The 18,533-nt window shown below is 39.6% G+C and overlaps 1 protein-coding gene across 5 annotated transcripts in view; it reads left to right on the top strand.

The window, feature by feature from the left end:
• The window catches only part of nhsl2 (NHS-like 2), a 160,623-nt gene that overhangs the window by 94,594 nt on the left and 47,496 nt on the right, over positions 1 to 18,533 (top strand). For all 5 annotated transcript variants that reach the window (XM_088073943.1, XM_088073945.1, XM_088073944.1 and 2 more), the window contains exon 2: positions 9,822 to 10,058. In XM_088073943.1, coding sequence (XP_087930069.1) covers positions 9,822 to 10,058 — 237 coding nt within the window. The remainder of the gene's footprint in view (positions 1 to 9,821; positions 10,059 to 18,533) is intronic.

Genomic DNA, 18,533 nt, shown 5'->3' with positions numbered 1-18,533 from the left:
TATCTATCTATCTATCTATCTATCTATCTATCTATCTATCTATCTATCTATCTCTGTTTATATGTCTGTCTGTCACAGAGTCATGAAACCTTACAGGTGGACACTTGCGATCAAAATGATGAATGGTCTAAATGGGTATATGTCTGTATTTTGCTGCTGCATCTATGTCTTAACCTATTAAGAGTTAACTTACATTACTTATTAAAATAAAAAAAACTATAAATATTTGTTTGATTGCATTGTTGGAGGGAGATCTAAGAATTTCATTGCCACAGTGACTGCTTCACTGCCATATCTGCACATATGACAATAATGGATCTGAATTTGGATCTAACACCACAGAATGTTAAGTTTTAAGCCCTTTGGGTCCAAATCATCTGTCTGTTATGGTGTTTTATAGATATTCAGACCTCTGAAGTCAGTCGTTTCCGAATCTTTTTTCTGTCGTGACCTCGTTTATAAGCCTGAAAAAGTTTCATTTCCAAGTTGAATTTGATTTAAATAACATCATCAGGAACACATACTGCATTTCGCACACGTTTCTCATTAGGTGCTTGGTTTCAGACATCTGAATGCTGCCTTCAGCTCCAATTTTTTTTTAGTTTCGACTAGGTCTGGTGTTGTTCTCACGGACAGCTGTTTCCTCAGTTGGAAAATGAGCCAATCAGACATTACTAGGCAGAATTAAGACCGGAGACTCCATCTGTTGGTGGTTTCGCTTCTGTCATGCAATTAAAAAACTTTGTTTTAGACACAAACAACACAAGGAGAGAGCAAGATTCCTTGTATTTTGGATGTGAAGTGTTTTTCTTGATGAGAATCACCTGTTTAGCATTTTTCCTGTCAAAAGTTTGTACATCTTGTATTTAACATGCTGCTTTACTGTTTACCTATCTTAGCCCGAATGATTAAGGTGTATTCAACCTAAGTTGAACTCAACACAGACATTTTTCATTTGCTTTATCGTCTTTATGTCTGTCTCACTCTTGTGAATGGAATATCTCAAGAACGGCATGAGGACATTTCTTAAAATTTGGCACAAATGTTCTCTTGAACTTAACGCTAAACTAATTAGATTTTGGTTGTCATAGGTCGTAGGTCACTGTGACCTTATCTGTCTCATTCTAGTGAATGTGATATCTCAAGAATACCATGAGGGATATTTTGTTTTATCAAATTTGGCACAAACGTCCACTTTCAGTTAAGGATTAACCAGTTGGTGGTTAAAGGTCAAAGGTCAAGGTCACTGTCACCTCTTTTGTTGATTCTCGTGAACGCAGTCTCGCAAGAAGACCTCAAGGGAATTTCTTCAGTTTTGGCACAAACATCAACCAAGACTGAACTGATTATAATTTGGTGATTGAAGGTCAAGGTCACTGTGACGTCACAAAACATGTTTTTGGCAGTAACTTAGGAATTCATGTGCTAGTTATGACACCATTTCACCCATATGTGTCATAGGATAAAATGAAGTGATAACATTTTATATCTAAAAAGTCAAAAGTCAACTTCAATGTGACATCATAATGTTCTGCAAAACACTTTTTTGGCCGTTACTCAACGTCTTATCTCAGGAACAAAAGAGGAGATATTTGTTTGGATACAGAATTGGCGACACCAATATCGAGTTCCCATCTAGAAACTATGCTGATTGTATAGATTTTGTTTCCTTCAGAGGGGAAGATGTGTGTGAAGCATCCATGTGTTCACAGATTTGCATGTAAACTTTAACTGCAACTTGACTGATGTGCGGTGGCATACAACTGGGAAGTGGTAATTGTACTTTAATCCAATATTCACTGATGTTTAAATTCAAAATAAATTACTAGAAAACAAAAATGATACACTCTTTTTACAAGAGTGAAGCTGTTTAGCTCACATTATTGTGAATGAGCATGTTGGCTCTGTGGGGACCGAACCTGTGATCTTCAACTTGACATTCACGCTCACACTTTCCCTCTATATGAACCATCGAGTCACTGCAATTCATTTCTCTCCAGAACCATCTTTTCCCTTTCCTCAAAAGGACTGTGGAGAATGAGTTTTTTTTCCTCCTTAAATCTGCCCAGTGATGCCCAGAGGCTTGTGTCTCCTCCATCCAATCCCTCCATCTCCCTTCCCTTTCATGTCACCGCGGTTACATAAGGGAGGAAGGGAAAAGTAGTGACATCTCTGCTGGGGAGGACGTGAGTCCGCTCTGTGTGTGTATATATGTGTGTGTATGTGTGTGTACAGCTGCTGCACAACTTTTTATCAAGAATTAATTGTTAACCTCAAAGGAAACAAGTGTTCCCCCGAAGACTCCTCTGTTTCTTGTATCTGTCAAAACAGTTTGTGCTGTCAGCTCGCAGGTTTAAAAGTGTGTTGAGGTCAGAAAATTCCTCAGACACCATGACTGCACTGTAAAATATTTGACCAAAATTTACGATAAATAACTGTACAATAAATTGCACGTTTACAATAATTTTACTGGCCACCAGTTGCATTACTTTCACAGTAAGTCACTGTATTGTGTTGTAGTAATTTATTGTGAAATGTTTAGTCATCCTCCTGAAAACAATTAACAGTGTGTGAATGCACAAGCAAAACACTGATATAGCTGTTTTAAAAACAGCAACAATAACCTTTACTTTATCCTTTTACACCTCATTACAAAATCCAACCTGTACTATCTGCCCAAACTATCCACATATTTTAATTTTGTATTCAGTTAGTAATTGTACCATTTTCTTGAGATGGATTCTCTTTCAAGAAGCAGAGCAAGCAATTTATTTTTATTTTTTGTTTTTGACCAAAAATATATTTGTGATTAATCTTAGATAATATTCCTCAGTGGCACTTTGTCACTTATTTAAATATTGCTATCAGCAATGCGGGCTTTGGGGTTAAATTCCCTCAGGAGGTACTTTTATTTAATGCAAACAGTCATCAAACAGCACTCGCCTGATAGTGATTTTTTTTTATATCTCAATTAGTCAAATTATTCCTTTTTATCAGCTATTGTTTTCTGACAGGATGATTTAACTTCTCCCTCCCTGATCACTAGTGACTAACTTTTTTTAGTGCCTACAGTCAACACTGAGACCGAAATTTAGTTTTTGGTTCACATGGGGCTGAGGGAACATCAGTTTTAGGAAAAGCACTGAGGGAGCATGGAGTTGAGAGTGGGGTTTAAGGATTAGTTTGATCTGTGTCGATTCAATGACCAACGATACATTTGATTTGATCAATGAGTAAAAACTTAAATCCATATCAGCATCAGAAGGATGCGCCTTTATTTTGAAATTCCGTGTCACCATCAAACAGGAAGATAATGACAATCAGCTAAAAGAGAGACAATGAGGATAATGCTATCTATTTGGTAATGAATCTTTAGTGTGGAAATATTTTGGATTTCAGAGAAAATAAGGGTCAACAGACAGAGCACATGTCATAGGCTATTTATAGAACGCCGTCATGGGATTAACTACCAAGTACCTGCCTGGACAGGCATGCTAATTTCTGTTAGCAACATTAGCTGCTCTGTTTCAACAAAGTTAGACTGAAAAAAGTGAACGCAGGCTGAAATTCAACAGTGCTGTTCTGTCGGGAGATGCAGTGACTTTAACCAGCGGTGAGTAAGAAAAAAATGGTAATAAATGATACACGTAGGCCTAAACTATTAAGCAAAACTCTGTTAGCCATTAGGCTAATTTAAGCAATGTGAAAGTGCCTTGGCTAGTCGGTAAACACTTACAGTTAGCCTATTATTGAACTCAATTGTATAGTTTTGTTAAATGGTCATGTTGTTTGTGTTAAACGTTTAATGTTTAATGACTGCTGGAAGACCTTTGCCTTCAAAGCTTTAAATAAAATAGCCTTGCCGTTTTCGAAAAAAGATGATAGTTTGGGTTCAAATGAAAACATCAAGGCTAATTGACAGAAAGGTTCACTTATTCCTTGTGCTCCTACTGCTCCCCTTAGAGCCATTAGGCTTCATTTACTTATGTCTCAAGAGAACCAAACCCGACCTTTTTAAACTAAACTTTCAACAGAATTTTATAAATATTTGCCATGTTACTTTATTGTCCACTCCCCTCTTGTTTTCTTACATCATTGTTGGTGTAAAACTTCATACTATTATCCTATTTTCTACCAGTTAAATCCTCAAAAGCAGCATATTCCTCCAGAAACTGCTCCTTGATTGGCACATCGTGGCTGCTGTACTTTGAATTTTCACTCCTCTGAAGTGACAGGCTTTCTTCTTTTATGGTCTTGTGTCAGGTGACAGGTTGTCTTCCTCTCATGCCGTAGCTGTCATGGCTGATGAAGAGGCATACTGTTGAGGTAGTGACGTGGAGCTGTGCAACACAAAGTTCGCAGTCCTGTCATTTAATTTTGTTTTACCAGTCATGCTATGGTCCTGCTGAGAACCAGCTTTGTGGAGTTTCCTTTTGGTTTCTGATGGCACTGCAGCAGTGACGGTGTGTTTTTGACTTGAGCCTGAATCCTGTGAGGTTTCCAGTCTGTGAAAAACCCTGTTAGATAGATAAGGACTCTTTGCTGTGTTGATGTGTAGTGAGAACAGTGAGAAATTCTTTGCACACAGTCAATCCCCCCCCCCCCCAAAAAAACAGTGTCTCAAATGTACGACAGTAACAAAAGTAGTTAACACTGTCTCCCTCTCTCTCTCTCTTTCTTGGTCATGTATTTACAGTAATTTGTGCTACCGTTTTAGAAGCTCCTGCGGCTTGTGTGACTTTCGCATGAATGACCTAACTCTCACAAATACGCATGCACACTGTCATCCACACAAGATTGTTACATTTTTTTAAAAGTCCCAGGTCTTAATGATAAACGCGAAATTATAGGCCTATATCGCCAACACTCGCCAACTCAGACCAAAACAATATAGTTAAATAGCACTAAGAGGAAATATTTTTAATGGGATGAACAGTTCATTTAGGTTCTTATTTTAACTATAACTAGAAAGAAACCTTTTTAGTTTATGTTAAAAACTACTGTAAAGTGTAAACAATACCTTTGGAGATTTGACTTTGGGAAGTTTGGTGCCCCCAATCTATGTGACACACAGCTGAAACACACTGTAACACATGTTTAAGGTTTTTAAAAGTACACGGTTAGGTTTAGACAACTATTACATTAAGAAAAAAGATCAAGTTTTTGCTTAAAACAAGTAAGTTTGTTATGTAAAGTAAGGTTAATTGAGACAACACTGACTTTTGGTTTAACACAGGACACAAACTGAAGTTTCCTGGATGAAAGTCTGATTTTGTTTGACCCATCCACTCTTTAGACGTCCGTTGCTTTCAGCACCAAGTATTGCTGCGGATGGGTTTACATTGGAGTTAATTGAAAGGCCAGTTTATCTTCTCAACATGCTATAGAGTGCTTTTGGCTTCAAACTTACACAGCGAGGGGCACAAGAGGGCATCAGTAATTGAAGAACTTGGAATGAGAACAGTCTGCATCAGCTTTCACCATTTTTATGTAGCTGTAGAAAACCTAAGGTGCTTTGCTTTTACGAAGGCTGGAACATTTTTATTTTTTTCAGTTCCCTGTTTACTTAGTTCGCTTTGAGTGATCTTAATAGTGCATCCTTCTCTTTTTTTATTGTAAACAATGAGAGATAGAAAGGTTTTGAAAAGATGTTCCCAGTGAGCACTCAACGCCACATCACATGTCTCAGACATCTCTCAGTGGCATTAGTATTTCTCATTTTCTCCCAAGGGCTGCAAAGGTTAGGAAACGTGTACTCCAGTAGCCACAATCAAGGTGCGACCATTAAAAAAAAACATAACACTGACCTTTTTGTTATTTGACCCATTAGTCTCTGAACACAGTGAAAAGATTTTTACATAATCTGACCTCTGCATGGAATTTATTTTATTACACAATCACCCAGAGTTATTCAAATTGCTGAAGCACAGGCTTGCATCTGAGAGAAGGTCTTTTGTGCATGCTAAAAAAGTCAAACAACCAAACTCCCAAAAAGTAATTTACACTGCAACCTTCTGGTTACAATTCAGCATCTTTGAAAAGTTTCAAAATGATGCACACATGCAACATGAATCGTGCCACAAATAAAGTCTGTAGTCACTTTTTGGGATAAAGCTGTACCCAAGTATACCTTCCTAAAATCTATGGAAGCCCATTTTCACCAATGTGATTAAAAAAAAAGATCCTGTAAGTCATCATAAGGAGAAACTTTAAGTACCTCAATTTAAAGCTTTCTCTAAATAATGACTTTGTGCCGTTTGTCATTATTTCAGATAATTTAATTATTATTTTGAGACACTTTAAGTCATTATTTTGAGATATTTAATCATTTTTTGAGATAACTGAGTCATTATTTCCAGAAAGTTTCTCATTGTGATGATTAACAGGATCTCCTTTTTCTCATTGCATGGCTTTTTTTCAGGTAAATGTATTAACTGAAAGCTAATCATTTAATATTTCAAATACACAGATCTGGTCTTGAAAAATGATTTGTATTTAAGTTACTTAAACTCCTTTAAGTACAACAGTTTGCTATTTTATGCCTATATTTTTGTCAATATGTGTCAGTATATGTCATGTATTTTGTAAGTTATTTTACATGTAGGATGTCAAGAAACAGTCACAACGACTCCAGTTAAGTATGCGCAAAAGTTTGCTCCCCTGCCTAAAATACTGCAGACTGAAAACTGAGGAGAAAATAACGAGTATAATCTACTGGGTGAGCCTGAGCTTCAAACTCAAGTTCCCTAATGGGATATTTAGCTTGCAGCAAGGCTCACAACACAATACATACATCCAGTAAACACAGATTAGCTTCAGAAAGAAACAATGCCACAGAAAGCGCAGCAGACGTACTTAAGGCTCCACATAAAAAAAGTAAAGTAGCATTGGCTCCATGGTGAGAATATATGTCTTTTCTACAGTACGTTATAAATCATGCATGATTGCCTTTGTTCTCTTCTCTGCAGCTGATGCTAACCGACGTGCAACTCTGTATCATAAACAGTAGCTCTCTCTGCTGGGAGACGATTGTGTGAAAGCAGCTTAGGAAGATGAAGCCAGTAGCTGCGAGGGTGAAATTGTGATTCCATACAGTACGGCGGGTTCTGTGAGAAGAGACGGCTGCTTCAGAGCAAACAAGACGTGATAGTGCCGGTGGATTCGGTGCAGAATAACTGTCTGTACGTCTGTCTGTTGGGAACTGAGAGCTCTTAAATTTTAACCATTTCTTCCAACTGCAAATCAAATTTCTGCATGTACCCATCAGAGATCCTTTCCACACACACACAGAGTCTTCAGAGGTTTTGGTTTTAAGCTGAGGATCTCAACCAAAGCAGTTCACTGAGTTGGTGCGTCACTGTCTTACTCAGGAACACTCTGACAAAGTGTCATTTCTGTTAGGAGAATATGTTTCAGGTAAAGTGGAGATCACCCTTTGTCAGATTTTAAGAATTGTTTTACGTATACAGTTCCCTATGGATGTTGCTTGGAGCCCAAAACAGGCTGTTCTGGAGAACATTTACATGAATATTAGCATCCTGCTTATTAAATCTTATTTGGCACATTAGATTAAGGTGCAACATACTGGGGGCACATGTGTGTCCTTATAGTGACTGAGTAACCTTAACAGTTGAGGCTTAACACCATAGGTGTAGATTTTGTGTGGAAACATCGGGATACGTCCTATCTGATATAAACATGAAGTAGCACATTTATTGTCACAAATTAAAGACACCATAAATTGATGCAGAATTCCCCAGAAAGCAGGAACATTTAATGTATGTTTCTGCAAAACATGGACCTGTGACCTATGTAGATTTCCTACATATGTGATAGTTCAGATGTAAATGTGGCTCTATTAGAGCTGAGTTTCGACTTTGCAAGCAGCTTTTTAAAACCCATACTTAAGTTTATTGTAAGGCAGCACCCTCTTGTGACCATGATAAGAGGAGGAAGTGACATAAAATGCTGCAAAGTCTGTATAATATTGAAAAGCCCAAAGGTGGTAGGGTCAAACAAATACAGGACTTTCATCCAGGACACAGGTGTCCATGCCCAGAGGTCAAGGTTGGCTTCTTTTATCAACAGTGTAGCCCTGTATGCTGGCATGTGAAGCATTCTACAGTAATGACATTGTATTGAACATGTCTTAAGGGATGTATGTTAGTTGTAAGTTAGAGATGAAATTAGTTTTTTCCTAAACCTAACCAGGTAGTCTTGTTACCCAAACTTTACCACTTAGTTCTGGAGTGCAACTGCAACCATTTCATGACATTAAGGATGTATTAAAAACGGCAGCTGTTAGAATGATAATATATGTTGTTTTGGGGCCGGACATATCAGACATTGAATCAGAAAGTCAGTGGAAATCGATCTGAAATTGGTCAGGTTAGAACTAATCCTAACTGTCCATGAGTTTGTTGCCTAATCCTAAACTACACGTGCGTTTGTTGACGTCCTGGCATTGTTTGCCATGTGCTGTTGTTGCCTTAACATAACCATGTGCAGTGTAATCCCACCATGTGCTTGTGTTGACATCACAGTAGTGGCATCACGGAGCATAAAGAGCATACTCAGAAGGACACGTAGAGCATAATATGTAGCAGCAGAAGTCTACTGCAAAGCGGCATCATTAGAACTAATGATAAATAATCGTTTCAGTGACTTTGCTGTCACAGAAAGTTTCTTTTAAAAGCCTCGACAGCTCAGTTGGACACTGCCTGCTGTCACATTTGGGATTTCCTGTGTTTGTTAGTCATGTTTTATCAGCTGCTGGATGTGTCAAATTATTTCATCACCGCTGATTCAAAGCAACGCCTCATTCATGTCGACGTTGAATGGCCATTTGCGATCGCTCGTAGTGATTTGTTTTGATTGTCTGTTTGTGTTGAAGGTTTGATAGTGACAAGGGCAGACATTTGCGTCCCCCCCCCCTTTTTTTCCAGCCTTCTTCTCTTCTTCTCTTTACTCAAATCAACCTCCTTTCTGTCTTCATCCCTCCGCTCTCCTCCCATTAAATGTCATCCCTCTTTCCCTCCTCCTCCCACTCTTGTTCTTCTTTCTCTCCCTAATGCCACAATCACAATTTGTCTCTTTTTTCTCACATACCTCCCTGCCCTAATCCCTCCTTCTCCTCCTCCTCCCTCCCTTCCTATCTCCTCCCATGACTGTCCCTCTATCTTCCTCCTTTTCTCTCCTAATTAAGCGCTCCCTCTCTCCGTTCCCCTCCAAATCTGTTCTCTACCTCTCTTCCTGTCCATTCTTCCCTCGTTTTCTGCCTAATCCCTGTTTCTTTTTCTCCGTCCCTCCTTCCTTTCTTCCTCAGTCCTTGTTCTCCCTGACAACACACTGCCGTTATGTAATCTGCGTCTCTGGGTATTAGTTATGCAAATTCATACATTTTTATTTACGTGTGGTTTTCACTCTGTCTCCCTCTTTCTCCTCGCTCCATCCCCTCTTTTCTCCCCTTTTACCCCTCTATTTTCCAATTTCTTTTCTCATCTTGCTCCTCATCATTCTTCTCTTTTGTACCCCTCATATTCCCCCCTTTCGCCTTTCTCTTCACCTCTCACCCTCCTTTCCCTTCCTCTTTCATCTCTTTTCTACCCCCTTCACCCCATCCACCTTCATCTCTCCCTCTTGCCTGTCACCTCTTCTTCTCTTTCTCTCCTCCTTTTCCTTCCTCCCAATAATCTTATTTCCCGTCCTTATTTCACTTCCTCTCTCTCCTCCCCTCCACTCTCCCTTCATCCATCACTTCCTCTCAACATTTTTTCCCCCTCCCTCCCTCTCTCCCTCTCTCCTCCCTCCGTCTCCTCCAGCCACCAGCGGTCTAGAGGCGGAGTGCGGCAGGCGCGGCGGCAGCAGCAGCAGCCACGGCGACGGCAATCACAGCAGCAGCAGCGGCGGAGGAGGAGGCAGCAGCAGCAGCGGCGGTGCGGCCCACTTCAGGTCTCCATGGCAACAGAGCGTGAACGTGTTCGGCTCGTGGAGCAGGCCGGAGTGTGTCGAGGAGCTGCACCAGCAGGCGCAGCTCAACCTCCAGAGCCTGCTGCAAGGTAAGGATGGATGGAGAGGGAAACGAGGGGGGATTGGATGGATAGATGGATGGATGGGTGGAAGTAGCGTGTGTGTGTGTGTGTGTGTGTGTGTGTGTGTGTGTGTGTGTGTGTGTGTGTGTGTGTGGGCGAGAGTGTGTGTGCTGTGTTTTGAGTGGGTGGGAAAGGCGTGGAGGCAAAAGCGGAGGCGGGTGGGAAAGTGTTTACATGTGTGTGTGGCATTGGACTGGGTTGATATGGGTGTGTGTCGGTACCCTCTAAGGCGTATGTGTGTGTGTTTAAGCATTCAGATAAGCTTTGTGAGAGGGCGTGTGTGTTCAATTTCCCTTGCTATCATGTGTTTATATTGTACTGAAGGGTGTGTGTGTGTGTGCATAGAAACACTGGTGATAGTGTGTATTGGATTCACCTTGCAGCGTTGTTATTTAAGGTAGTATCTGTGATTTTCTGCATGTGTTTTGGATGGGATGAACACTCTTGATATAATTGTGTGTATATGTGTATGACTCTTGGTGTTTTTTTTTGTGCGTGTGTGTGTTTGTACAAGGAGGCATTCAAAGACGTCTGTTTACATTTAAGTTGGTAGTCAGAGGTTGTAACACTGCCTTGTTTTTGGTTTTTAAGGTGGAACGCTGTCATTCTCAGCCTGTAGTCAGTGGTGTTCAACCCGTGTGTGCGCGAGCGCAAATTAGCACTCAAGGGAACTAGGGTGTCCATTTGTTCTCAGGTATTACTGTATCTCTAGTGGCCTCTCTCTTTCTGTCTCTCTCTCTCTCTTTCTCTCTCTGTGTGACTCATGCTGTCTCGCCCTTTGCCCGGCTCTTCCATTAAAACGATCACTGTTGCGTTTTAGCTGAATGAATAAGGGGGGGGCTGAACGGCAACTTTGAACAAACACCTGAGGGAATGGATGAAAAAAAGTCTCCACATAATACATTTCATGGCTCATGTGTTTACATCGATTCTGAAGATATTTCAAATCTCTTCACAGTTTAAGGCTGATTTTATTTTTCTTCCATGAAACAACCAAAACCAACAAAAAGTATTACACCTTCCCTTAATACTTTCTGAATTCCCTATCCTCTGGCATTCAGCGCCAAGCCCACTGACGCCCACTGACGCCCACTGATAATGTAAATCTCAAATGAAAAGGGTCACAATTATATACTGTAGGTCATTTCTATAAAGTTTAATTAATTCCCTAAGAAAGCTGGGCATCTTAGTTTGTAACAAACATTATTCAAACAGAGGCAAATAGTGCATTTGTTAGGGTCTATTTTCAGCTGCGCATTAATACTCAATTGAAGCTCCAGGCAGTATTGAGAGTACTGAGAAAGTGTATTGCACGTGAGTCTGACTCAAAAACAAATGACAGCTGCCTTCAGATGGATTTGATATTTTTTTTTTGTTTTTGCACAATGTGCAAAGTGTTATTGACTTATTACAATGTACACAAGAAGTTTGTTTTCAGTCAAAAAGTCATGTAGATGATAGCCGGGTACATAGCTTCCTTTAGTCACCGTCCCGTATGCTGTGGCTGGTACTGTAACTGTTCACCCAACATGCGAGACGGCTACTTTTGTGATAACACAAAAAGCTTCTTCACACAAATCTGCCCTCTCTGTATTTGTTGACATGATAACATTTAGAGAAGTGACTGAAGAGCAGATTCCACTTTTTCAGTGTATTCCTGCCATGCAGCTGGGTAGATAACCAGCTGTCTGTCAAGCTGACGTCTTGTCATAGAACTAAATTAAAGGAGATGAATAATTGAGCAGACTTTAAGTGTCTGGACTGTCTATGATGAAACTCATAATTAAAGTAGTTGTTTGTACACTACTTTATGACTCTGTGCAATAACTTGTATTTGTATTATGTGCGTGGCATAAGCATTGTAGCCTTGAATGTAGACAATCATGTCTTGGACTTGGAAGAAAGTTGATTGGTTTTTTCTAAGCTATTCTGTCCATAGGTAGGGCCATTTTAATTATTTTCTGATGTTTGTAATTGACTTGTTTTACTTTATTGATTTTGCACTATTTTAAGATGTGTTTATTTTATTTTATTTTGTTTTATTTGTTTTAGTTAACCATTGTCAGTCATTGAGTGTTCCTGAGTTAGATAGCTAAATTTTATCAGCAGTCCCTTGGCAGGCAAATCCATAATTTGTTGTTGTTACGTTATTGTTTTTGTGTTTGACCCCAAGAGGACTACTTGCTTCCTCTGCATAGTTCACCTTGACTCATCTCACTTTTGGTACCAGGTCCTTTTCTCTATTTTGTTTCCACTGCGATGGTACCCTGTCAGTATAGGTGTGATTCTCAGCTGATTGCTATAGCATAGCATAGCATTGTGTGTAACTATTGTAACATCATCTTCAATGCAGCACTTGCTGGATCCTTTTGACTTCAAAAAACAGAGGGATGGCTGCACTTCATGAATTTTATGACTTAGTGCACATAGTGTATGTAGTGTGTAGCATAGTTTTGTGGCCTCACATTTTTAGAAATCAGGGAAAAGTGACTAAATATAATTGTGGTCATTATTTACAGTTGCTTGGCTATTTAAAAATGGTCCTGTATCGCGGTGGTTATGAATTTCTATGACCAGTGAGTGGTCTGAGGTGTTTTGACTCCACTTTCTGTAATCAGCTTGTTTGGAACCTCGACCAAGGTGGTACCAAAAAAAGAAAAAAGTACAAGGTACTATCCATACGTTTTGCTGATGTATAACCAAAAAAGAGTGATTTGAGCAGAATAGAGCCGTGCCATTCCATGCAGTGGAAAAGCATCATTTGTGCAAGCTAATGTTTACGGACCTTATCTTATGCCTAACACAAAGTGGCACACAGTGCAGTGTAACTGTCATTGCTAGTTCCACACTGATGCAGCTGTCATTTTCACGGCCAGCACCCACGTTGTGTAAGTAACAAATGTGCTTGTGCCCATCTGTGCGCCCATGGGCGTACAAGTCTTAAAATGAGGTTCGGTCAGGCGCATTGTAAGCACAGTGCTATTTTGAGGCAGCATAAGGTGATTGCTCCATTAACCAACAAAAAATGGGTCAAAAGACTAATGACTAATTACATACTCTGAAATGTAAACATAGCAGAGAGCAGAGCAGAGCTGCAGGGCTGTCTAACCCCCCATTAGGGGGAATTTTATGCATGAGGAGTAGCATAACTTGATTATTTCAGAAGCCAAAAGTTTAGTGTCAAGCTTATAACTTCAGTTTTTAGTTTTGTTGCTTAAAAGGCCTGCGATATTTGCAGTCGTGACGTCACTGCTTTGACTGCATTAATCTCAGCAGAAAACCACTTGCTTCTTCAATTTGCTGCATCTGCCATGTAAACAAGTGTGCTAGCACCAGGCACACCTGGCATTTGATAGGGAATGCAAGATGACAGTCTAATTGGTTGAATTAATGTTGAGCCCAAACACAACTATGATTAATTAATGGACTTAATAAAACCCCTTTACTCCTTGCACCTTACTTTGCGCCAAAATGATTTGCAGTTTAACAAGCAAAAGTGGAGTTGGACACACCCCACATGCACTTATGCCATGCACCTTAGATCATGCTCTATAGATTTTAAATATACTTTATACTAGGTGTTTAAACCCTACTGGTTTTGGAGTGATATTACATTCTCTCCCTCTATGTTTATGTATAGTGTTTAGCAATAGCTCATATAGTACAGTATGTCCCCTCCTACATACGTCTCTGTCTCTTTTCCTTTTGCTCCACTGCCTTGTCTTTATACTCTGGGTGTCTCTCTCGCTCTCTCTCTGTGTGTGTGTGTGTGTGTGTGTGTGTGTGTGTGTGTGTGTGTGTGTGTATTAAGCCAGTTATTGTCTCAGACGGGCTGGCATCTTGTGTATGATGAAAATAAGATGGATGAATGCAGTCGTGGGTGGACAACAGCAGCAAGTGTGTGTGTGTGTGTGTGTGTGTGTGTGTGTGTGTGTGTGACAGAGAGAGAGAGTAACAAAATATGTGTGGCCATTCATCTTTTTTGTCGCTTGTGTTCATTTTATGTCACTTTGCTTTTATGTGTTCATCGCTGCCCGTGTGTTTTGTTGTGCTTCCCACTGTCGCGAACAGCACGTCCATGTGTATGCTCCTGTGTATGTTTTCAGTTTGTATACCAGTGTCCGTTTGTGTTCTGTTTGTCCATCTGCTTGTGTGTGTGTGTTATATAACACCAAAGCAACCAGCTGTACTCTCTCTCCGGCCATCCTCACCATCACTCTCCCACTGGCCTCGGCTCAGTAAAATATTCATACTCTTTCCCGCTCCTCAACACTCTGCCCTCCATATTTATGAAGCTGGCTGTCGTCCTCCGGTGTTAGACGGATCTGCTGCGTTTTCTGCCGAGATTCAGCTCCCCCCGGCAGCAAGATTTGTGTGAGATTTATTTCACTGTTGCTGCTAAGTGGGCAACAGTGAAATCCGGCCAGTGTTGCCTCTCATCATCAACATCACCACCACACAACGATTAGCATACAGGGTTTTCATGTGAGGGACTGGTTTGTGTCTTTTTTATTCTTGATTGGATTACACAAATTTACTTTAACGAGCTAATTCAATTCAATATGCAAGACTTCAATTATAATTAGTCCCGTTCTGATTTTGACCACTTACATTCAACAAGTCCTCCAAACTAAATGCTAAAATATGTTGTTTCTCATTGCCTTCAAAAATCTTCCAAAACACTGTAAAACGTTTCACATGGTCAGTCACAGCTATGGTTAAGTATGGTTAGGTTTAGGCACAAAAAAAAACTGTAACATATGTTAGTGTTGTTTATCTTATCATCTTTTGTTTTTATTGTCTTTTTTAATTTTTTCAATTTTATTTTAGTTTTTTATTTGTTTATTTTTTTTTCCTCTTTTTGCACAAAGGAACATAGTAGCATTATCATACTACTGATAATATGTATTGAATACCAAATAAATAGGTATAAAAAAAAAAGACCAGTATCTTATTAGGGTCAAGGAAACTTAATCATCATGACCAAGACACTAACTACTTGGTTAAGGTTTGGGAAAGATTATGGTTTTGGTTTTGAACGCCTAACATTATTTTGGACATTGAAGATCCTTCTCTGGTTAAAGGAGCAGTTTGGATTTTTTTTTTTTTTTTTAAGGTTGGGTTGTGTAAGGTAGTTATTTGTAGTGAGTGAATTATCTTGTAGTTGGCAATGGCCACGCCCCCAGTTTGGAGAACCAGAGTACCAACACAGAATCTAAACAATGCACTACTGTGGATGATGGGGCAGCAGCAAAAAGGTAAAAAAAGGTTTAAGCAGACACCGTATTTAGGGTATTTCCACTGCTTTACCTCGCCATCAGACAGCGATTTCTATTTGGGAACTGAAGCTGTAATGTTGCTCTATTTATAACCAGAGTCCATTGAGAATAGCAGTAATTTAATGTCGTTAAACACTGGAGCTGCTGGTCTACCACTACCTTGATCAGTTAGTTTTGATGGTGTTATTGTGTAAATTTTGCATTTTAAGCGGTTGATTCGGTTTCACCAATAACACAAACTAACTAACTGATCGAGTCAGTGGTAAACCGATAGCTCCTGTGAATAGTGGGCTAGAATTATCATTGTTTTTGTCAGTGGAGTCTGGTGGCTTTGGCGAGAGTATAGCTGGGGAAGTGAAGCTATTTATGGCTTTCCCGTGGGAATGGGTTGTCTGACAGTAACATAAAGCATTGAAAACTTTCTAAATATAGCATGCACTTAAACTGATATTGTTTTTTTTAGGTGGCTAAAATATGTCATGCTGCTGCCCTTATTCAAAGCAGTAGCTTACAGTGCTTAGCATCATTGGCACTTCTCCTGCCTGCTTCTCAAAAATATGTCATATTTAGGCATTTGAACAAGCAACTAATGCTGTTGTTTTTCTTGAAAGGATAGTACTTACAGTAAGTTTTTCCTCTGGGTAGATGACAAATAGTCATGAATTTCTTTTTTTCTGGCATGTTTCTCATGAACATTGGACATTCTGAATTTGTGGACATCTGCTTAATGAGCTTGAGGCCTGTTTCACAAAAGCGATTTGTGAGCAGTGCTTCAATGCAGATTACAATAATGATGGCAGCCCCATGTTTCACAAATAATTGTCCCTCACCAATTTTTAGGCACATGTGGGAGTCCCACAGGGCTCCTGCAGGCTCAGGCATGGGTCGTTAGCATGATATTTTGTTTGACTAGTGAAACAAGTCACAATGAATGAGAGGAAATGATTTCGTGTTGCAACTCGCAGCTTATGTGTTGCTAATTTGGTGAAATGGGCCTGTGCTCAAGGCTCACAGTTTGATTTGGAAACTGGTGGGAGGATCCCCCAAAATACAATTTTTAATCACATTTTCTGCTATATTCTGTACTGCTCTTGGACACATACTTTTGGACATGATACCTCTTCACTTGGCCTCCTTTTTGCAGGATAAAGGGTTATTTCCATCATTTAGTGCTGTTACGGGATAATCTTTCTGTCACTTCTATTACCGTATGCGGTAGCCTATTTTATTCTGTCACAATCATTAGCCTTGGTTTGCAAGTAGCAACCAAAACAAAAATGTCAATCTTAAGCCCCCCCCCCAAAAATCTATAGGCTACACATCATAATATTCCATAGTAAACCCAACGTGTGGATAGAGTTGCAATAGGATTCAATACACCTTTTCAAGATTTTTTCACTGTTGTTAAACGGGTTAAAGTAAGGATATTCCCTTTTCTTATCAATACTGCTAATTTATAAAGTGAACGTTGACGGTTTAATTTATATGTCAATGTTTGACTGTTAACTGTTAATCAGTTAACCACAGAAAGTAGTTTTGACCTGTTATGCATGTTGGTTTATAAAGTGCCCCAGGGTTGACGTTTTTCTGTAGGATGACACAGACATTGGCTTCACCCTGGCTCTCCTGTCAAAAAGCCTGCGGGTTTTTTTCCATAAGATTTTGGATCATGGCAAAAAAATAGCTCTGTGGCAAACAAACATTAATGATAAATACACATTTTGTTTGGCAAGATATTCTCCACGAATAAACACCACTTTCAGGACTTTTGAAGCCTAACAGCGCTAATCGCAAATGAGCGGCCTTGGTAGTTAACTAAGCTCCCACCCAATATGGGTTGTGCACATCGCAGAGCAGCCAGACCTAACATTAGCTAAAGAGTGGAGACTGGAGGGTGGGCAGTGGGCACTACTTTTTGCATGTTAACACAGCTAGCTGGCTGTCTGTCAACAAAGTCAACAGAAAATGTAAAAAAAAGGACAAGATATTTACAACATAAAAATTTCACCAACTCTAAATTAACAGTGTTTTTTCCTTCGTCAGGCAGTTTGTTACTGGTTGATGGGTGTCCGGCAATCAAAAGCAAAATTAACCAGAAATAACATCCCTCTGTCAGACAAATAAATAGTAGTCTAATAGGCTATATTTAAGTACTTAAGCCACACCACCACATGCAGTACCAAACTTAGTCTTGTCTTCAGTTTTGTCTGAATACATAGTGAGCATCTCCACATTTTTACTTATTATCTGCCCCCGTTAAAAGCCTGCAACACAAACACAGCTCACTATTTCTATTAAGATTTACCACAATGAGATCTGCACATTTTGTCATCAAAAGTTTTTTGGTTGCTATATTAAAATATCCATATGCTGCTCCTTTGTAGTACTGTATTATATATTTAAATCTCAGTATTGTACTCCACTGAATGCAGAAATATTGTATTCAAAACAGGTTGATAATAGGAAGATTTGCACGTCACTTTCCTTCCTCCTGACTCTGCTTCTCCTTTGCACCCGACCCTGCGTGTTTATGAAAGGTTTTCCCTCTGCAGAGAGAGGGAAAACCTGTCAGTCTGTTTTCTGGCTAAATTTACAGCAGCCAGATTTGCATTGTGTAGTTTTTTTTCTGCACTCCATTAATCAACAGTGAGATATTCACATTATTCTTTCGCTGAACTTTGTTCTTGAAGTTTAGCTCGTGTCATCCATTATAGCCAGAGTGGCTATTTGCACGTACTTGCTCTGTAATTTTATGACAATCCATTAAGCAACGCTCAAATATTCATACTTTACCACCTCCTCAACACTCCACATATTTCAGTGACATTCTCTTTAGTGTATGTAAGTGTGTTTGTACAAATTCACAAATTTGCAGATTCATTTTGCTGCAATCTTGTGACTCTTATTTGAATACACAGGATGTATTCCACAAAAAAGATGTGTATGACTAGTTTAATTTGATGAAGCAGTTATAATCTGCTGTTTAAGCGTTGTCTGTTATTTTTTGAGTGCGTTGCTCTTCCATTAACATTAAACCGATGACATTTCCAATTAAAGTGGGCCTTTTTGTGGAAGTGGAACTTCTTTGGAGTTGTAGACAGTCTGTGCCAGACTGAAAGTGAAGCACCCCTGGCAGCTGGTGTTGGCCTGCTTCCCAAATAAA

Source organism: Plectropomus leopardus, chromosome 23, assembly GCF_026936395.1.
Source record: "Plectropomus leopardus strain MGB_pleo_1.0 chromosome 23, ASM2693639v1, whole genome shotgun sequence".
NCBI classification, from domain to species: Eukaryota; Metazoa; Chordata; class Actinopteri; order Perciformes; family Serranidae; genus Plectropomus; species Plectropomus leopardus.
This window is presented reverse-complemented; position numbering and strand designations above follow the sequence as displayed.